General features: G+C 46.4%; 1 protein-coding gene across 3 annotated transcripts in view; it reads right to left on the bottom strand.

The window, feature by feature from the left end:
* Positions 1–18272, bottom strand: part of LOC141154862 (SLAIN motif-containing protein-like) — a 30150-nt gene extending 11878 nt beyond the window's left edge. The window contains exons 1-5 of one of the 3 annotated variants that reach the window (XM_073641380.1): positions 18159–18272; positions 7049–7663; positions 5635–5774; positions 4895–5044; positions 3313–3453 (exon numbers count right to left, since the gene is read on the bottom strand). In XM_073641380.1, the coding sequence (XP_073497481.1) occupies positions 3313–3453; positions 4895–5044; positions 5635–5774; positions 7049–7650 (1033 nt within the window). In that variant the 5' untranslated portion in view covers positions 7651–7663; positions 18159–18272. Of the gene's footprint in view, positions 1–3312; positions 3454–4894; positions 5045–5634; positions 5775–7048; positions 7664–18057 lie in introns of all 3 variants that reach the window. The other 2 variants (XM_073641379.1, XM_073641381.1) reach the window with 2 other exon arrangements.
* Between the last annotated feature and the right edge of the window lie 4805 nt (positions 18273–23077).

The raw sequence follows: 23077 nt of genomic DNA, 5'->3' as shown, positions 1-23077 counted from the left end.
TAATCCCTTTAGGTGACCAGTTGATTAATACTAGAAATGCTGGACCAGCTCCTAATGGAGGGGTGTCCCTTTAAATCCCATTCATGACATCAGTTGAACATGTACGGTGCATGTATCGGAAGCGGGTGTATGGGGTGTGCTTACGCAGCAAGCCCGCCCCATACTGGGCAGGTCAAGGTTGTGTACTACAACCAGGACCTGGTGCTCCGCCCTCAATTGTCAACCTGTTAAATGCTGCTGTCAATCTCGGACTGCGGCATTTAAACACACGCAGACATACATGCGCGTCATTTTCTCCATCCATCGCCTCGCCCATGACATGATCGCGGGTCGCCGATGGGTTATGATAGCTGGGGATCAGTCGATGACCCCCCATGCTTGTCATTACAGACCTCCTTTGAAACTCTGCCTGTAGTCAGGCTTCAAAGGAGACTGATTTCTGCTATATGCAGCTATATGTGGAATCGCTGTATATAGCTCGAGCAATCGGACAATCACATTTTTTCAAGTCCCCTGAGGGGCTAACAATAACAGTGAAAAGTTAAAGAAGTGGTCCACTACATAGTATACTGCCCCCATCGATTTAAACCTGGTAACCAAATGTTTTTTGGAAAAGCATATTGCTGCCAATTGTTTCTGAGTGGCGCTATCGCTGACTGCTCACCAGGAATCAAGTGACCCCGGCTGCAGCTGGCTCTGTCATCAGCTGATGTCACATCAAGTTCCCGATTCATGCAGGCGTAACCCAGTGACGCGCGCCCCCTCTGATTGATGGGCTGTGGGGCAGGGTCTCTCACCGCACGTCACAGCCCACTATCCAAAGCGCGCTTTCCTTCTGCTTTCATTGGCCGCAAGCACGCAGTGGATACTGGGCTGTGATGAGCGGAGAAACCCCGCCCACAGCCCATCAATCAGAGGGGGCGCGCGTCACGCCTGCGTGAATCCAGAATTTGACGTGACATCAGCAGATGTCAGAAGAGCCTGCGGCCAGGGTATGCAAAACCCTTGTTTACCAGGTTTAAATTGATGGGGGCAGTATACTATGTAGTGGACAACCTCTTGAACTTTTTTTTTTTTTTTTTAAAATCACCCCCTTCCCCTCCCCCCCCCCCCTTTTGACAGTAAAGATAAAAAATACATATGTGGTATCACTGCGTTCAGAAAAGTCCAAGCAAAATATTAAAATTAACCCAATCGGTAAATGCAAAAAATTCAAAAATGCCAAAATTAAAGTTTTTTTGAGGGCGCTGCAATTCCACAAAAAAAAAAAACCTAACAAGCGATCAAAGAGTCAAATCTATCCCAAAATGGTACTAGTAAAAACATTATTCTTGCCCCACAAAAAATAAGCCATCACATAGCTCCATTGGCCAAAAAATAATAAAAATGTTGTTATGGGTCTCAGAAAATGGCGACAACCCAAAAAAATGGTTGAGAGATCCCTGTGCATACATTATAATATAATTAGCAAAATAGCCCAAATATTAGAAATTGAGTGTGGGCGAGGGAACAAAATCCCCCCCAACACCCTCAAATACCGACTCAAAAGTAACATTTTTTAACAAGAGGAAAACAGAGTCATCATGGTTTAAAAAGAGACACATATTTTATTGACACAATTGATTAAAACAAGTATATAATCAGAATAGAGAAAAATATGAATAATAAGCAAGTGAAGAGCAAGGTGGACAATGAAATATCCGAATTAGCTAAAACGGACCTGCCTCAGCACTAGATGCTCAATCAAATAAACGCAACTCTATAGCTGGAAAAAGGTTTTTCCATCGAAGTAGAAAAACGCTGCACCTAAAATTCTTGACCAGTAGAGTATAAGTAATAGGCATAAAAATTTGTTTAAATAGGGTACAATATCATGTCAAGATTGATAAGCTATTATAAAACCGAACACATGGTGGCGCACTCTACAGTGCACTGCAGAGAAAAGAAAAAAGAAAAGCAGCAAAGCCAAGCTTATCAATTAAAGTGCAGCATGCATATTTGTATTAATACAGAGTTGGGTAAATAGGAGAGCACCTCCACACATTCCCTTCCCTCTCCCTACCCCCCACTCCTACCAAAAGGACGTGGGGACGCACGTGGTTTTTCTGAATTACCCACTGACTGCCCACCACCACTCCTGGTAAGAGATATATCTCCCTCATGCCCATTTATAGTGACACACCTCCTTTGGCACTCTGCTCAAATATGCTTAAGAGGTCACTTCCCTCTCCTCTCTTTTGGTAGGAGTGGGGGGTAGGGGGGAGGGAAGGGAATGTGTGGAGGTGCTCTCCTATTTACCCAACTCTGTATTAATACAAATATGCATGCTGCACTTTAATTGATAAGCTTGGCTTTGCTGCTTTTCTTTTTTCTTTTCTCTGCAGTGCACTGTAGAGTGCGCCACCATGTGTTCGGTTTTATAATAGCTTATCAATCTTGACATGATATTGTACCCTATTTAAACAAATTTTTATGCCTATTACTTATACTCTACTGGTCAAAAATTTTAGGTGCAGCATTTTTCTACTTCGATGGAAAAACCTTTTTCCAGCTATAGAGTTGCGTTTATTTGATTGAGCATCTAGTGCTGAGGCAGGTCCGTTTTAGCTAATTCGGATATTTCATTGTCCACCTTGCTCTTCACTTGCTTATTATTCATATTTTTCTCTATTCTGATTATATACTTGTTTTAATCAATTGTGTCAATAAAATATGTGTCTCTTTTTAAACCATGATGACTCTGTTTTCCTCTTGTTAAAAAAAAAAAAAAAAAAAAATACATTATAATATGTACAAATTATTCTCCTCTAGGCCACTATGGGCATACCTTCCTACTGTATAGCACTGCGCTTTCTGCTGCATATAGGAAAAATGGACAATGGAAGCCTATGGGTGGTGGATGCCGCTGTACAGAAGCTTTACATAGGGAAATCCTTCTGAAGTCTAGCTCCGACAGACTGCAAATCCATGTGTGAATAAAAGGAAAAACACAAAGTGCTCTTCTTGTCGAACGGTGTTCCCCAACATGTGACTCATCAGCTATTGCAAAACTACAACTCCCATCGTGCACTGAGCATTGCAACAACTGAAGAGTCACAGGGTGAGGGAAGACCATACAGGTCCTACCACGATGATGAGCCCTAATACATGGCCGTACCTTCACGAAAGGGCATGAATTGATTGTTAGTAGAGCATAATCCAAATTAAAGTGTGATTAGGGTCTGGCTCCTGGGTAATCAATGACAGATGGACACAGAAGTGTCATGGTGGCCTGGAGGCCACATACTGTATGATACAGGCTATGGGACTCACTTTCCTCCTGAAGTCTGGCCATCACCTGGACATCGGTCAGATCTTGGAGCTTGTATCCCATAGATATGGAGTCATCGGATGTGCTTAATTCACTGTCCACAGAGGACTGAGAGCTGAGGGCAGAATGGATGCTCATGTAACCTGGAGGAAGAAATAATAATCAGGACATAAATCTGTATAAGGGGATGTGGTGAGAGCCAACATGGCAGGAACCATCAGAGACTACCATAAGAGATGGCCATGTACCGCTCAGTCTACCAAAATGCTCTAACAGCCTGTGGCCATCGGACAATGCTGAAAGAGGAGCCTGCCGGATGTTGATGACCTTCTGCGGTAAGTGACACCTACGGGATCATCTGAAGTCACATTACCTGCCTCCAGTTTCTTCCCCTTTTTAGGTTTGAGGTGGATTTCCTTTGTTCCGGGGATATAAGAAAAAAGTGTTTTTTTGAAAAGGCAAAGAATGCACAAAAATCACCTGTGTAATCCTCTGTCACTTTGGTGGTCCGCAGTGTTCTTTTGACATGCAGTTTACACACATGACTGCATTTTTATGTATCCCTAGCCTTTTCAAAAAAAAAAAAAAAATTACCCCATTAACTTTCAGATTTTTCCTTCTCTCTCCTGATACATGGGCCAGGTCTTCCTTGTGTGATGGAAATGTCACCGCAGGCTCAGATCAATCAGCTGAGACCCCCACCCAACTGTGCCAAAGTACCCCACCCACCCAAATGTGCCAAAATAGGTATCATCACAGACACCGAGAAACTGCAGCTGCATCTCCCCCCTCCATTTATACTTGCCAGATGTTATGAAAGTGAGTTTATGAACATGTACTGACGGAAAGGAAGGCAAAGGGGCAAACGAAAAGGAGAAAAAGGGGGAAGCAAACGAAAAGGAGAAAAAGAAAAAAAAAAAGAAAATGAGAGAGTAAAAAGAAAAAAAAAAATGAGGAAAATAAAAGGAAAACAAAACAAAAAAACACCAACATCTATAGCTATTCTTTACTGTACATTTCAGCTTTGTGAAGCCGAATTGAGACTCCTGTATATCATGGTCTGAACACAGCCTGCGACGTCAAGACTGACTACAAGTCTCCTGATCCAAGTGTAGCAGCCTCAGGCATATTTAGGCTCCGAATCTGGGTCAGGAGACCCTCCGTCGGACCTGAAGTCGTGGGCTGTGCTGGGACCATGATATAGACATCTGGAATCAACCTAAGATGCAGCAAATGTAATAAAACACATGACGGGACCGTTAACTCACTGGCTGATCCCCCCAGCCCGCTCTGGTAGTGCAGTGTCTGCCATACATCTGCGGTGGTCTTTGTTTAGGTGCCGCACCAGCATGTGACCTCCGCAGCAAAGAGCGAGCCTCAGAGGTCATACACATAAGCACAGGCATCACAGCTGACTTTAGTTTTCATTTATTCCATTTGCTGCCAGGTGTTATATTTATGACTTCTACATTGTGCTGTGTAACATAGGATAATTACATGTCTTATAGTCGATGGATCTGTGCACACATCAAATACAATGAGGCCGTGTATGTTAGGAAACGTGCCATTCACAACATGCCGTACCTGAGCTGCCACAGGTTAGTAGTGCTTTGTTAGTGGATTTCAGGCACCCCGGTGAGTTTAGTGTATTGCTACAACAGCTGGTCTCATGGTTGGCGTTATATGCACTCGGCGATGCCAGCGGGCTGCAGTAAAGGCTTTTCCATCTACTTGCTACAATGACAGATTGAAAGCAGAACAGTATTATAAAAGGAGAGAACAGATGCAACGCCACGATACAGAACAGACAGCTGCGGGGGAAACGTAGGATGCGAGGGATGGGAAAAGGCTTACCTGCTGCTGCCTTATAATACTGCAAAGAGAGAAGGTTTACATGGATGTAGTTCATGTGTGTACAGTGACATTCCAGACATGTCAGTGTGAGGAGACTTATAGGCCATGCAATGCTCCTCTGGGAAATCAAATATGCAAATTGCCTCTTCAGAGAGGACTAGGACTTTAACTCTACTGCCACCTATTGGAAGTAGCAATCCAAAAAGTCAATATTGACCCATTAACAAGGCTTGCCACATGACTTAAGATAAAAGTAGTCCAGAAGTGGACATTCCCTTTAAAGTCTAGGGCAATATTTACTGGGTTGCTCACATTATGTTAATTGAGGATTACCACACTATTTTGTCTTCGAGGACGACTACATAAAATGTATCCTCAGCTTGGCATCTGTAAGCACTTCCCTAATCCTGGGTCTATGCTACACATCAGGATTGCATTGGGAAAAAAAAAATATGTATCACTTCACCAACCTTGATCAAGCTTTCCAATCAATGTTCTGCAGGCGGCTTCTGTCTCTGGGCTGTGGTGATCCAACACTTGTCTGCACCATTTTAAAGGAGAATCCGGCTTCTGCTCTGCACTTGCTAGCTTGTTTGGTGACACGTAAAGCCTTAAAATAAAATGGGCATGAGTCTAGTCAATGTGCATGGGATAAAGAAATCAGAGACACTGTGCTGCCTACCTACTTCCAGACCTCCCATAGACTTAAACATCCAGGAGGTCCACACTTTACTCTACACTGACATTTTAAAACGTCAATGCAGAGTAAGCTGCTAGCAAATGACAGTGCTACTTTGTGGAGTGGAAAGCTGGCTGTCAGACACAGTCAGAGCCTTCCTGATCACAGTATACACTCACGAAAAAGCTGAATTTACCATGCAACTAGGGCTAGCATACCAGCCCCATTTACAGGGGAAACCAGCAATAAAAAAAACGTATTACTATGTTAGAATACCCCTCCAAAAAAAGGTGAACTAAAATAAAAAAAAATTGTATTTCCTATTTTTATATATATTTTCTCCCCAATATCCGACAAATTAAACACCACGTGTCATGAAAATAAGCAAAAATTATTTGACTATCTGAAAGAAAATTTAAAAGCGCATATACAAAAACCTAAAAAGTATGCCTGTCCAGGAAAGGGGGAAAATTGTTAAGGAAGGAGAATTCACCTACGTACACAGTCCCTTATATATAGAGCATGAGCACCTCTGTTCCATTCAGAAGTGTCTCTAAAGAGCCTGTTCTCGTGACTGGAGGGGGTCCCAATAGTCAGAACCCCAGCAAATCAATAAGTTATCACTTTTTCTTGGTGCAGCCACTGTAAAGGGGTTGTATGAAATGTGACCAAATGCCTGCTTTTTTTGGCCCTAGACTCCAGCACTCATCCGTGGGCTGTATCTGGTAGGAAAGGTCTAGTCCCACTGGAAAGAACGGGGCTGAGCAGCAATACCCCAAACAGGCCATGGGGCAAGATGGCGCTGTTTCCCAAACAAATGCGCCATTTTTTTTTTCTTTTAAATAATGTACTCTCTTTAATAAACTTATAGGCACTTTTAAGTCTTTACCTTTCCTACAGCTAAGCATTATAAAGGTTTCCCTGTACAAGAGGAGATATATAAAGCAAAACCTACTATAATATTGGTTTACAAGCAAATAAAATAGACTGGAATGCAGCCTAAGAAGAAAAGAAATAAACTAGGTCGAGGGATGTTTATCCCCACGCTGGCGCAGGCTTAAATATTTCAGAGCAGTAAATTGCTTCTGCATCACTGGATATTTCCAGCTGCAATATTAGTCCATCTACTGGGAGATTTGCTAAATCTGCCCGGTAACATTTAAAGGGTCAGGCACCTTATACGTCCCCCATAAACATGGACGTACCAGCAGTCCTCGTCGTCTTCACTGCTGGAGCCCAGCTCCAGGACCTCTACTTCATCCAGTGCAGTTTCATCCAAGAAACCCACTAGATCTCCACTGCAGCTCCTCACCGACATCTTGGCCAGACTTTCCTCGGTTCTCCCGCTGACGTCCAGGCTGAAGAAGGCGCTGTCGTCGGGGTCACAGTGATTGCCTTCCTTACCGGCTGGCTTGGCGTCGGAGCACAGCTTGTCATACTGCACTTGCGAGTCCACCCGCAGCCGGGGAATGTTCTCCTTCTCGGAGTGGATCTGCTCCAGTTTGCTGTGCAGGTCCGGGATGATTTGCAGATCTCCAACCTCCGTCTGAATGTTCATGCTGTTCATGACCCCGGAGGAGTGCAGAGCGGATAGGTGCGGGTCCGCGCCAGGCTCGTGGCTTGTGCTCTGCAGGGTCTTCTTCACCCGTAACTGCTGGTTCTGAATTTCCAGCCTTCGCACCAATTCATGCAGTTTGCGGACTTCTTTTAGGTCGGAACTAGAGTCGGCTTTGCTTTCTCCTTCCATCATACCGTCGCTCCTCATGCGGTCATGCTGTATGCCAAGGGAGCTGTCAGGGACCACCATTGTCAAATGGGCTCTGCAAAGAGAAGATTTAGGTGTAAAGGAGGAGTTGAGGGAAAATTAATGTATTACAGTGTATGTCGGACTTCTACCACCATATAGTGAGACATAGCACAAGCATAGTCGCCTGGACTATTGTATACAGACGTAGTTTATGTGCCCATTACTCTGGAACCAGGACAGACATGTTTGTATAAGGCGGGCTGGGCTGAGCAGAGGCGACAGAACAAACAGTGGCAGAAAAGCTCATTGTCACCACTGGTCCTACACCGACAAGTGCGGGTGCAGACAGTGTGTGAGAGGGGAAAAGAGAAGAAAAGGGGATTTCACCTCCATTAAAAGCTATACGCCATTGCTTCTTGATTGGCCTTCGCCAAACTGCTGGGTCTCAAAAAAATAAAAATATATATTTTTTACTTTAGGCAAAATTTTCCAGCCCTACTGGGATTCTAACGATGCTCAGAAAAAGGAGGCTACAGCGCGAGTTAGGGGGGCCATCCATCATTATTTTCTTGTAATAGGCCTCCTATATGGAAAATAAAGTCAGCTGTACACCGCTCCCCGCAGTGACAGCTCCCTGCAGCCGGCCCAGGTCTTTGTTGATGTGGCTGCAGCAGGAATATCAGGTGACCAGTGCAGCCAATCTCTGGCTGATGGGTGATGGCACCAGAATGCTGAGCTCAGATTTAATTTACAAAAAGGGCTGTCCACTTTCTGGAAAGTTGTAAAATACTAAACAGCAGGTCCTTACCCTCCCTGGGTCCAGTACAGCGCTGCTGCTCCTGTCTCGGCCCAGGCCGCTCAGCTCATCGATACCCTACAGCGGTGATGCACACCAACGACACGACGTCACCGCTGCAGCCAATATATGAGACCAGAGCAGTGGCGGGGAAACAATGCCGGACCCAGGGAGTCAGTACAAAAAAAAAAAAAAATAGAACAAACTAAAGAAAAACCGTGCTTGAAACATGGCGTTTTATTACGTTTTATACTGCAGAAAAAAAAAAAAAAAAAAGAAGTGTGAAGGAAGACAGACAAATACCGTATATAAGGTATAATAAAATGTCAAAGTGAGTTTCCCCGAGACCCACTGATGACTAATCTGTAGTATCTGTCATTGATATCTGATTAGTGCCCCCATCGATCAGTTGATGGAGGGGGCTGGCACAGCTTGTGACCCCCTGGACAGTACTGCACACCCTCCCATTCACTTCACAGTCATCATTCTCTTATAGGGCGCAGTCAGACGGCTGTATAAAATCGGACCGAGATTGGAACACAATGTATGGACTGGCCGGCGGCTCTCCCGACCTCAGTGTGACGGCTTCATGTATTTCTATGCAGCTGTTGCGCTTGGGTCAGTCCGCGCACTGCGTTCTGATCTCTGTCCGATTTATACAAGTCATGGCGTACTCGCTCATTCAGACGAGCCGATAATCTGGTAACAAGCGGACTTGTTGGACAATTATCGGCTTGTGTAAACGTGCCGGCAATCACCTGGAGAACAAGCAGAAAGCTCATTCGTCAGGCGATAGGGTTGTTCATGACATTAAAAATCAGCACTCTCGGCAGCACAATTGTCCTGTGTAAACTGGGAACATGCTGTCGATAACAAGTATATTCTACATGCACAGAACAGTTGTATTAAGAATCGTTCTGTGGTCGGCTGGTATAAACAGGCCATTAAATGACCGCCGATCATCTCGTATAGAGCCGGAGGTAGTAGGACAGCAATGATCAGATTATCTAGATGGGATGAAAGCTGTCACTAGTGGATGCTTCTCCTCATCAGTAATCTGCTTCAGGTCAGTATTATATCGTCCTTCCTCCTAGTGATTCACATACAAGACCCAAAGATAAGGAGCTCCGACCATTATATTCTGAAGGTAGATAACAGGAGGCATAAACCGCACCATAAAGGGTGCCATAAAGCGGATCCCGTCTGTGCCGTCTCCATCTACCTGCTTGCTATTGTTTGCAGAGTCTGGGGCGGACACAGAACAGCCCTCGGCAATCATGGAAACTAAACGCCTTGTGCACAATATAAACACAAGGGAAAAGTAAGAGTAGAGGAAAGGCTGAGCGGGGACAGATGACGCCTGCTTCCTCCAGACTCCACCAAAAGTTTCTGCAGAGAGAAAACCTTCCCTGGAGAAATGAAGTGCAGCTATAATCCTACAGGGGACGCAGCAGAGCGCAGCCCACGGCTTGTGAAAGCGTGCAGGGTCTCACAATATGGAGAAGGAAAAATATAAAAGAACACCCCCAGCTAAACAACAACACTCTTCTTGTAGCAGACAGCCCACCTAAGCTGCGCCTTCTCCAAGGGGAGAGGAAAAGGGAAAAACGTGCTGAGGACGAGACCTTATTTCTGATTTTCAACCACCAAATATCCCAGACCTGGGAAACAACCACGTAGGATAATGTCACATAAGGAAGGAAGAAAATATCAGCGCAGTGCACTGGTCATATACCGTCTGCACACTGTGTATAGTGTCCATGTAGTGCGCAGTGCACTGGTCATATACCGTCTGCACACTGTATATGGTGTCCATGTAGTGCGCAGTGCACTGGTCATATACAATCTGCACACTGTATATAGCGTCCATGTAGTGCGCAGTGCACTGGTTATATACCGTCTGCACACTGTATATGACGTCCATGTAGTGTGCAGTGCACTGATTATATACCGTCTGCACACTGTATATGGCGTCCATGTAGTGCGCAGTGCACTGGCTATATACCGTCTGCCTGCACACTGTATATAGTGTCCATGTAGTAAGCAGTGCACTGGATTTATGTATAAGGTTTTTGTGATAACCTACCTTGGGGTCTTTGCACCCATAGATGCATATAAGTGCTGGATGCATAATTGGGCGGAGGCGGCGCACCGCATACACAGGGGGGGGGGGGGGCGGAGGCGGCACACCGCATACACGGGGGGGGGGGGGGGCGGAGGCGGCGCACCGCATACACAGGGGGGGGGGCGGAGGCAGCACACCGCATACACAGGGGGGGGGGGGGGGGCGGAGGCGGAGGCCCGTCTCATGCTGCACATAACACATCTGCATCTCTGGCTGCTATAGGCATAAAAGGGGACAAACTTATGGTGTGGCACCCATGCTCCCCTGACCTCAACCCCATTGAGAACCTCTGGAGCATCATCAAAAGGAGTGTCTATGATGGCGGGAGGCAGTTGACATCTAAGCATCAGCTCTGGGAGGGTATTCTGTCCTCATGCAAAACAATTGAAGCAGAAACCATCCAAAACCTGACAAATTCAATGGACGAGAGTTCAGAAGCTCCTTTCGAACAAGGGGTCCTATGTGCAAATGTAACATCACCTAGAATAAAGTTTTGAGTTGAAAACTGTTTGATTTCAGTGTGTAATAACCTGCTAATGCTTATAATTTCAAAAATGACCATTTTTTTTGTTCTTTATTCAAATGAAAAGGTTGAAAACTCTGCTGTGCATAATAATTTGGAACATGCATTTTGAGTGCAGTTTGAGTGTTTTATTTTTTTTAAAATATACTGTTATAGGCAGTTTGTACAAAAACCTTTCAGTTGTACTCTAATAGTTATTTCACTGGAAAATTACTATGACTGCAATTCATATAGGGAATTTTGGAAAATCTGAGAAAATATTATTTGCATAATAATTTGGAACACAGTGTATATTGGAGGTGCAGCGAATCCACAGCACAGTATATTCAGATGATGGTGCAGTGTTTACACAGTATATATTTGAGGTGTAGCGTATATACAGTGCAGAGGTACAGAGTATACAGCATATAATATATATATATATATATATATATATATATATATATATATATATATATATAGAGGTACTGTGCACTAAATACAGTGAAATTACAGTACTTCGACTATACATAGAAATATGATGACATTACTGTGTATTTACAATACATATGGAGGTTCTGTGCTCTGTACATATATAATGGAGGTGCAGTGTATACAGTATATACAGGGTGGAGTTGCAGTGTATATATACAGTATATATGTACATGTGGGGGCACAGTGTATATATATATATATATATATATATATATATATATATATATATATATATATATATATATATATATATATATATATATATATATATATATACACACACACATACATGCATACACAGTACAGACCAAAAGTTTGGACACACCTTCTCATTTAAACATTTTTTTTCTGTATTTTCATGACTATGAAAATTGTACATTCACACTGAAGGCATCAAAACTATGAATTAACACATGTGGAATTATATACTTAACAGAAAAGTGTGAAACAACTGAAAATATGTCTTATATTCTAGGTTCTTCAAAGTAGCCACCTTTTGCTTTGATGACTGCTTTGCACACCCTTGGCATTCTCTTGATGAGCTTCAAGAGGTAGTCACCAGAAATGGTTTTCACTTCACAGGTGTGCCCTGTCAGGTTTAATAAGTGGGATTTCTTGCCTTATAAATGGGGTTGGGACCATCAGTTGTGTTGTGCAGAAGTCTGGTGGATACACAGCTGATAGTCCTACTGAATAGACTGTTAGAATTTGTATTATGGCAAGAAAAAAGCAGCCCAGTAAAGAAAAATGAGTGGCCATCATTACTTTAAGAAATGAAGGTCAGTCAGTCCCAAAAATTGGGCAAACTCTGAAAGTGTCCACAAGTGCAGTTGCAAAAACCATCAAGCGCTACAAAGAAACTGGCTCACATGAGGACAGCCCCAGGAAAGGAAGACCAAGAGTCACCTCTGCTTCTGAGGATAAGTTTATCCGAGTCACCAGCCTCAGAAATCGCAGGTTAACAGCAGCTCAGATTAGAGACCAGGTCAATGCCACACAGAGTTCTAGCAGCAGACACATCTCTTCAACAACTGTTAAGAGGAGACTTTGTGCAGCAGGCCTTCATGGTAAAATAGCTCCTAGGAAACCACTGCTAAGGACAGGCAACAAGCAGAAGAGACTTGTTTGGGCTAAAGAACACAAGGAATGGAGATTAGACCAGTGGAAATCTGTGCTTTGGTCTGATGAGTCCAAATTTGAGATATTTGGTTCCAACCACCGTGTCTTTGTGCGACGCAGAAAAGGTGAACGGATGGACTCTACATGCCTGGTTCCCACTGTGAAGCATGGAGGAGGAGGTGTGATGGTGTGGGGGTGCTTTGCTGGTGACACTGTTGGGGATTTATTCAAAATTGAAGGCATACTGAACCAGCATGGCTACCACAGCATTTGGCAGCGGCATGCTATTCCATCCGGTTTGCGTTTAGTTGGACCATCATTTATTTTTCAACAGGACAATGACCCCAAACACACCTCCAGGCTGTGTAAGGGCTATTTGACCAAGAAGGAGAGTGATGGGGTGCTATGCCAGATGACCTGGCCTCCACAGTCACCAGACCTGAACCCAATCGAGATGGTTTGGGATGAGCTGGACCGCAGAGTGAAGGCAAAAGGGCCAACAAGTGGTAAGTATCTCTGGGAACTCCTTCAAGATTGTTGGAAGACCAATTCCGGTGACTACCTCTTGAAGCTCATCAAGAGAATGCCAAGAGTGTGCAAAGCAGTCATCAAAGCAAAAGGTGGCTACTTTGAAGAACCTAGAATATAAGACATATTTTCAGTTGTTTCACACTTTTTTGTTAAGTATATAATTCCACATGTGTTAATTCATCGTTTTGATGCCTTCAGTGTGAATGTACAATTTTCATAGTCATGAAAATACAGAAAAATCTTTAAATGAGGTGTGTCCAAACTTTTGGTCTGTACACGTGGGGGTGCAGTGGGTATACACAGTACACATGTACACGTGGGGGCGCAGTGGGTATATACAGTACACATGTACACGTGGGGGCGCACTGGGTATATACAGTACACATGTACACGTGGGGGCGCACTGGGTATATACAGTACACATGTACACGTGGGGGCGCACTGGGTATATACAGTATACATGTACATGTGGGGGCGCACTGGGTATATACAGTATACATGTACATGTGGGGGCGCACTGGGTATATACAGTATACATGTACATGTGGGGGCGCAGTGTATATATACAGTATACATGTACATGTGGGGGCGCAGTGTATATATACAGTATACATGTACATGTGGGGGCGCAGTGTATATATACAGTATACATGTACATGTGGGGGCGCAGTGTATATATACAGTATACATGTACATGTGGGGGCGCAGTGTATATACAGTATACATGTACATGTGGGGGCACAGTGTATATACATGTACATGTGGGGGCACAGTGTATATACAGTATACATGTACATGTGGGGGCACAGTGTATATACAGTATACATGTACATGTGGGGGCACAGTGTATATACAGTGTACATGTACATGTGGGGGCACAGTGTATATACAGTGTACATGTACATGTGGGGGCACAGTGTATATACAGTGTACATGTACATGTACATGTGGGGGCGCAGTGTATATACACAGTATACATGTACATGTGGGGGCGCAGTGTATATACACAGTATACATGTACATGTGGGGGCGCAGTGTATATACACAGTATACATGTACATGTGGGGGCGCAGTGTATATACACAGTATACATGTACATGTGGGGGCGCAGTGTATATACACAGTATACATGTACATGTGGGGGCACAGTGTATATACAGTATACATGTACATGTGGGGGCACAGTGTATATACAGTATACATGTACATGTGGGGGCACAGTGTATATACAGTATACATGTACATGTGGGGGCACAGTGTATATACAGTATACATGTACATGTGGGGGCACAGTGTATATACAGTGTACATGTGGGGGCGCAGTGTATATATACATGTGGGGGCGCAGTGTATATACAGTGTACATGTGGGGGCGCAGTGTATATATACAGTATATATGTACATGTGGGGGCGCAGTGTATATACAGTGTACATGTGGGGGCGCATTGTATATATACAGTATATATGTACATGTGGGGGCGCAGTGTATATACAGTGTACATGTGGGGGCGCAGTGTATATATACAGTATATATGTACATGTGGGGGCGCAGTGTATATACAGTGTACATGTGGGGGCGCAGTGTATATACAGTGTACATGTGGGGGCGCAGTGTATATACAGTGTACATGTGGGGGCGCAGTGTATATATACATGTGGGGGCGCAGTGTATATACAGTGTACATGTGGGGGCACAGTGTATATACAGTATACATGTACATGTGGGGGCGCAGTGTATATACAGTGTACATGTGGGGGCACAGTGTATATACAGTATACATGTACATGTGGGGGCGCAGTGTATATACAGTATACATGTGGGGGCGCAGTGTATATACAGTGTACATGTACATGTGGGGGCGCAGTGTATATACAGTGTACATGTGGGGGCGCAGTGTATATACAGTGTACATGTGGGGGCGCAGTGTATATACAGTGTACATGTGGGGGCACAGTGTATATACAGTGTACATGTGGGGGCACAGTGTATATACAGTGTACATGTGGGGGCACAGTGTATATACAGTATACATGTGGGGGCACAGTGTATATACAGTGTACATGTGGGGGCACAGTGTATATACAGTGTACATGTGGGGGCACAGTGTATATACAGTGTACATGTGGGGGCACAGTGTATATATACAGTATATATGTACATGTGGGGGCGCAGTGTATATACAGTGTACATGTGGGGGCGCAGTGTATATATACAGTATATATGTACATGTGGGGGCGCAGTGTATATACAGTGTACATGTGGGGGCGCAGTGTATATATACAGTATATATGTACATGTGGGGGCGCAGTGTATATACAGTGTACATGTGGGGGCGCAGTGTATATATACAGTATATATGTACATGTGGGGGCGCAGTGTATATACAGTGTACATGTGGGGGCGCAGTGTATATATACAGTATATATGTACATGTGGGGGCGCAGTGTATATACAGTGTACATGTGGGGGCGCAGTGTATATACAGTGTACATGTGGGGCGCAGTGTATATATACAGTATATATGTACATGTGGGGGCGCAGTGTATATACAGTGTACATGTGGGGGCGCAGTGTATATATACAGTATATATGTACATGTGGGGGCGCAGTGTATATACAGTGTACATGTGGGGGCGCAGTGTATATATACAGTATATATGTACATGTGGGGGCGCAGTGTATATACAGTGTACATGTGGGGGCGCAGTGTATATATACAGTATATATGTACATGTGGGGGCGCAGTGTATATACAGTGTACATGTGGGGGCGCAGTGTATATATACAGTATATATGTACATGTGGGGGCGCAGTGTATATACAGTGTACATGTGGGGGCGCAGTGTATATATACAGTATATATGTACATGTGGGGGCGCAGTGTATATACAGTGTACATGTGGGGGCGCAGTGTATATACAGTGTACATGTGGGGGCGCAGTGTATATACAGTGTACATGTGGGGGCGCAGTGTATATACAGTGTACATGTGGGGGCGCAGTGTATATACAGTGTACATGTGGGGGCGCAGTGTATATACAGTGTACATGTGGGGGCGCAGTGTATATACAGTGTACATGTGGGGGCGCAGTGTATATATACAGTATATATGTACATGTGGGGGCGCAGTGTATATACAGTGTACATGTGGGGGCACAGTGTATATACAGTATACATGTACATGTGGGGGCGCAGTGTATATACAGTGTACATGTGGGGGCACAGTGTATATACAGTATACATGTACATGTGGGGGCGCAGTGTATATACAGTATACATGTACATGTGGGGGCGCAGTGTATATACAGTGTACATGTACATGTGGGGGCGCAGTGTATATACAGTGTACATGTACATGTGGGGGCGCAGTGTATATACAGTGTACATGTGGGGGCGCAGTGTATATACAGTGTACATGTGGGGGCGCAGTGTATATACAGTGTACATGTGGGGGCGCAGTGTATATACAGTATACATGTACATGTGGGGGCACAGTGTATATACAGTATACGTGTACATGTGGGGGCACAGTGTATATACAGTGTACATGTGGGGGCACAGTGTATATACAGTGTACATGTGGGGGCACAGTGTATATACAGTATATATGTACATGTGGGGGCGCAGTGTATATACAGTGTACATGTGGGGGCGCAGTGTATATATATACAGTATATATGTACATGTGGGGGCGCAGTGTATATACAGTGTACATGTGGGGGCGCAGTGTATATACAGTGTACATGTGGGGGCGCAGTGTATATACAGTGTACATGTGGGGGCGCAGTGTATATATACAGTATATATGTACATGTGGGGGCGCAGTGTATATACAGTGTACATGTGGGGGCGCAGTGTATATATACAGTATATATGTACATGTGGGGGCGCAGTGTATATACAGTGTACATGTGGGGGCGCAGTGTATATATACAGTATATATGTACATGTGGGGGCGCAGTGTATATACAGTGTACATGTGGGGGCGCAGTGTATATATACAGTATATATGTACATGTGGGGGCGCAGTGTATATACAGTGTACATGTGGGGGCGCAGTGTATATATACAGTATATATGTACATGTGGGGGCGCAGTGTATATACAGTGTACATGTGGGGGCGCAGTGTATATATACAGTATATATGTACATGTGGGGGCGCAGTGTATATACAGTATACATGTACATGTGGGGGCGCAGTGTATATATACAGTATACATGTACATGTGGGGGCGCAGTGTATATATACAGTATACATGTACATGTGGGGGCGCAGTGTATATACAGTGTACATGTGGGGGCACAGTGTATATACAGTATATATGTACATGTGGAGGCGCAGTGTATATATACAGTATATATGTACATGTGGGGGCACAGTGTATATATACAGTATACATGTACATGTGGGGGCACAGTGTATATACAGTGTACATGTGGGGGCGCAGTGTATATATACAGTATATATGTACATGTGGGGGCGCAGTGTATATATACAGTATATATGTACATGTGGGGGCACAGTGTATATATACAGTATACATGTACATGTACATGTGGGGGCGCAGTGTATATACAGTGTACATGTGGGGGCGCAGTGTATATATACAGTATATATGTACATGTGGGGGCACAGTGTATATACAGTATACATGTACATGTGGGGGCGCGTATTATATACACAGATAGAGCTATATTGTATGTAATGGAGACAGCAGCACACTACAGCCGCCTCTCTGCCTCTCGGTCCCGGTGAGCGGAGAGCAGCTGGCTGCAGACAATGGCGGCCTGGCTCCGGAGATAGCACTGCCGGCTATACACATGGAAACAAAAGCTAACGGCTCAGCCGCCGCCGCCCCCAGCTCCGCTCTCCACATCCCCCCCTCCTCCATCCTACCTGTCCGTGTTCCGCTCATCTCCCCCGGGCGAACCCTCCTGTGCCCGTGCCTGTTGCCGCCTCTCCGGCCTCCACCTGTCACCGGGCGCGCTCCCGCTTACCTCGCACTCAGCACGGCTGCAGCATCTCTCGGGGCCGAGCGCTCCTCATCTCACACAGCGGCAGGATCCTCGGCGAACGGCTGGAGGGGGCGGGGTCACTAAGAACACGACAAGAAAGCAGAGGGGCGAGGCCTGCCGGAAACCCACCAATCACAGAGGAGCGGAGGGGCGGGCCCTGCCGGATTCCTTTTGATGTTTTATGAGATGGGCGGAGCTCTGGAAGAATGGGAGGGGGGGCGATTGTTATCACAGCCAGAGACAAGAGGGGGCGTGGCGTTGAGTTTGGGGTGTGGCCAGTGCAGAGTGAGCAGGTGCCTGGTGGGGGATCCCGCTGCTGCTGATCACTGGCGGGCGGTGCTGGGCAGTGTGACCGCCGTTCTGCTCATTTCCTTCTGTTGATTTGTACATAGGCCGTTCCATGGGGAAGAAAAGTCTTAAAGTGACAGCGTCATGTTTTGTCTCCTTCCCAAATATGAAGCAGAAGATGCTGTGAAATTCTAATCTCTAAATATAAAAACTCCTGCGCTGCCGCGGTGGGCGTCATTCTTAGGGCTGCACCAACCACTTATACCGATGCCCAGAATCACCCCCGACCACCAGGAGCACGTATAGAAATCTGGGGGTCCTAGAGTGAAGGTGTGGCGCCCCTGAGGGTTCAGTCGCCACAGGGGTACTGCACCTCAGCTTGAGGTGTGGTATCTCCTCTTCCAGGTAAGGATGGAGCTTCTCACAGGACCCCACTTCACCACTCAACACTACACCACTCCTGTCCTGAAGGGGGCCTAAATGCACCAGGGTGCTGCCCCGGGATAGAGGAGATGGGGGGAACCAAAGATAGGGGGAACCATATAGTGGGTGAGGGTGGAGGACACACTTTTAGGAAACAGTTATTGATTCATATTTAATCTACGGCCATCTTAGGTTCAGGGTCTTTGATTGAGGGTATTCTGTCAGGGTCCAGCAAGAGGCTGTAGCTGGCGGAAGGTTCGCGGTCCTCGTACTCTGGCCTTGAGACGAGGAGCGGGTCAGAGTTAACCCGTGTCTCTACCTGGTCAAGGTCCCTACCTAAGAAGGCCTGGAGGGGAGCGGAGGAGATAGGCTCCACAGGCAAAAGGATCCCAGGGGGATACGGACGGAGCGGCCTACGCCAACTGTATTCTTTACTCTGGCCTAGTCAGAGGGATTCCTGCTGCAAGAGGGGTAACCGGCCCCCGATATCTGACTTTGTTACTTCACGTCTCAGTCAGAAAAGCCCGGAGGCTTAGTGGATCCCAGGGGGATGCGGACGGAGCAGAGTCGCCACCTGTATCTCTCACACTGCGTTTATCCAGTGGGACCCGGCCTTACACCACGTTGGTACCACACACAGTCAGGAGAAGACTTAGTGGGAGAACTTACAAAGGAGAGGAACACACACCAGAAGGGTCTCGACAGGTGCTCCTGATCTATCTGGAAAGTGCTGGACCCCCTTCCCGGTGGCCGCAGTACGCCGTGTGTAGCAGAGAGAAGCTTTGCGGCTGAAAGTTCATCTAAAGTGAGTAAAGCCCCGGATGACTTCACACACCGCCTCAGCCTGTTATTTCCTGCGCGGCACTGCACCCACCATTCCTTCTCACCTTGCCCTGAGGCCTGCTCCGCCTGCGGGGAGCCGTCCCATCTTAGCTGCCCGTAACACCAGCCTCAGTGGACTGTAGCAGCGCTGGTGTCCATCACCGGAAACAGGAGGTGGCATAGTCGAAATACCACTCTTACTTGAAAGCCCATTATTTTTAATGTGACAGCCCTGGGCACGGAACGGGTCTAGGCCACGACTGCATCCCCCGCGACCCCTACACTGACCCAGCTCTGAGTACCCCAAGAACCCAGGGAGGGCGACAGAGGTGTCACACAAGGGCACAATCTTTGGCCATTAACCAACCCATCTGGTTCCAACGAGGGTTGCAGTTGCCCTATGGAGGTGATGACGTCTCTGACCCCTATCTATCCACTTAGATGCCATTGTCACTGCTTGCCGTGACATCTAAGGGTTTAAACTTGTGTGATTCGAGCTCCCGCCAATCACAGGAGGTATCTGCAGTGTAGAACAGCTGGCGCCCAGCGGGTATGGAGCGGGCTCGGCCCACACTCACGCTCCTGGGTTCTTCTGTCATGTATGGTGGGTGTAGGGAGAAGGGGGCCGATGCCAGGCAGGGGGCACCGGGCTTTCGGGCCCATATCAGTCACTGCTGACCACTCTGTGCATTGTGGTCCACCAGCCTTAAACTGAAATCATGTCATACAAGCAGTTGAAATGTCACCAGGTCAAAAGGGACCAGATTCTGCTCTTATTTTATTCCCGGCGTTCCAAAGTACTCAGGTTTTTGTTTTTTAAAAATCCGCCCTACAGTTCCAGAGATAGGGGCCTTTTTTAGCGCTAATTTTTATGCTCATAATAATGAGGGAATGACTCACAGGATCCTCAGGGACGTGACTCACAGGATCCTTAGGGAAATGGTTCACAGGATCCTTAGGGGAGTGTCTCACAGGATCCCCAGGGGGCGTGTCTTACGGGATCCTCAGGGGCTTGACTCACAGGGTCCTCAGGGGGCGTGATTCACAGGATCCTCAGAGGCGTGAGTCACAGGATCCTCAGGGGCATGACTCACAGATCCTCAGAGGCGTGACTCACAGGATCCTTAGGGGTGTGACTCACAGATCCTCATGGGAGTGGCTCACATGATCCTCAGAGGCGGGACTCACAAGTTCCTCAGGGGCGTGGCTCACAGATCCTCAGGGGTGTGGCCAACAGGATCCTTAGGGGAGTGGCTCACAGGATCCCCAGGGGACGTGGCTTACGGGATCCTCAGGGGCATGACTCACAGGGTTCTCAGGGGGTGTGATTCACAGGATCCTCAGAGGTGTGACTCACAGGATCCTGAGGGGCGTGACTCACAGATCCTCAGAGGCGTGACTCACAGGATCCTTAGGGGCGTGACTCAGATTCTCAGGGGAGTGGCGCACAGGATCCTTAGGGGAGTTGCTCACAGGATTCCCCAGGGGGCATGGCTTATGGGATCCTCAGGGGCATGACTCACAGGGTCCTCAGGGGGCGTGATTCACAGGATCCTCGGGCATGGCTCACAAATCCTCAGGGGAGAGGCTCACAGGATCCTCAGGGGAGTGGCTCACAGGATTCCCCAGGGGCGTGGCTTATGGGATCCTCAGAGGCATGACTCACGGGATCCTCAAGGGCATGACTGACAGGATCATCATGGGAGTGGCTCACATGATCCTCAGGAGAGTGTATCATAGGATCCCCAGGGGCGTAGCTTATGTGATCTTCAGGGGCATGGCTCACGGGATCCTCAGGGCAGGGCTCACAGGGTCCCAGGGGTGTGGCTCACAGGATCCTCAAAGGAGTGTCTCACAGGATCCTCAGGGGAGTGGCTCACAGGACCCCCAGGGCATGGCTTATGGGATCCTCAGGGGCATGGCTCACAGGATCCCATGGGCGTGGCTTATGGGATCCTCAGGGGCATGGCTCACAGGGTCCCCAGGGGCTTGGATCACAGTATTCTATAGGGCGTGGCTCACAGGATTTCAGGGCATGGCTCATGCCATCCTCAGGGGCATGGCTTACATGGTCCTACGTGGGCATGTCTTTAGACTGCTGCTAAATAAAAAAGGCCCATATCTCCGGAACCATATGGTGGATTTTAAAACTATAAACTCAGGGGAGCAGAGAGAATAAAATAACAAAATATGGCTCCTTTTGACTTGATGACATTTCACCTTTAAGAAAGTGATATTCACCATAACCGTTCCATGCAGGACAATACCTGACACTTATCGGTCCCCAGTGGTCTCTGCTTCTGGGTTCTGCCTCATTTCTCGAGTGAGACACTGATTGGCTGAGTGTACCTTGTAAGGAGAACTGGGAGATCGGGGAGGGTCAGTGTCGCTTTTTTCCCCATTCTAATTTCAATGCAAACATTTTTATGTCTCCGTTTTACAACCATTTTAGCTGTGAGGTGTCCAGGGCGGTAGCTGTGGGCGAGCTGCTGCTTCTCCATGCCCTGGCAACCCACAAACACATAGTGTCCCAGCCCAGTAGTGTAATGCTGTGTACAGTGCAGTGCACCCCCATACAGGCCGGAGGCCCCCGTTGCATCCACGTCCTCAGTTCCAGGTCCAGCCGCACACATATCAAGGGACACCCGGTTTGTTATAACAAGTTCAACTTTACTGGACAGTTCAGATAAAAAGAAATCTGACAGATATGGGCAATATATATGTAATAATCACATTGTACTTATTGTATTCCATCACAAAAAATTGCCAAATTAGGACTAATGGATGAGAAGGATCATTGATCTTGACAAAGGGGCTGACCGCCGAAACGCGCGTCGGGGGTGGCGCGCACGTGGGCAGACATTTAAGGTAATCTCCATTCAGAGGCAATAGGCCTCTTTTAGACATGTTTTTCATGGTTGATCTATAGATTCTATCAAGCTTCCATAAGCGACATACATAATTAACTACCTGCATACTAATGATATATGAGGTGATTATATATAGTGTCTTAATTATGGCTCTTATGGAGTGTTTTATTCCACTGTGCGCGCCCTTTTAAGACACTGTGTCTTCTATGTATGTTTCTTCACCCCTAATTGTATTTGTTCAATAAAATTTATACCATTTGCCCTTATATTTGTCATGGATCTTCTATTCAGAGCCTAGGCTCTTCCCCCCCTTCACAGTTCAGATACAACAGTCTTTAATGCGCAGTATCGGGCACAGCACCCTTCGGTTCCATCAACACCATACATGTCAAGCTCTTGCTTCTGATCAGCTTGGACTATCTCTACTCTTGATCCTTTTGTCAGTCCCAGGGATTTCACATCCGGCACCACAGCACTCCCGATATCAGTTACATTTCC

This window comes from Phyllobates terribilis, unplaced genomic scaffold (genome assembly GCF_046119375.1).
Source record: "Phyllobates terribilis strain yellow unplaced genomic scaffold, ASM4611937v1 Scaffold_7__3_contigs__length_470593459, whole genome shotgun sequence".
NCBI classification, from domain to species: Eukaryota; Metazoa; Chordata; class Amphibia; order Anura; family Dendrobatidae; genus Phyllobates; species Phyllobates terribilis.
The sequence above is the reverse complement of the archived record's forward strand: the minus strand, read 5'-3'. Positions and strand labels throughout refer to the sequence as shown.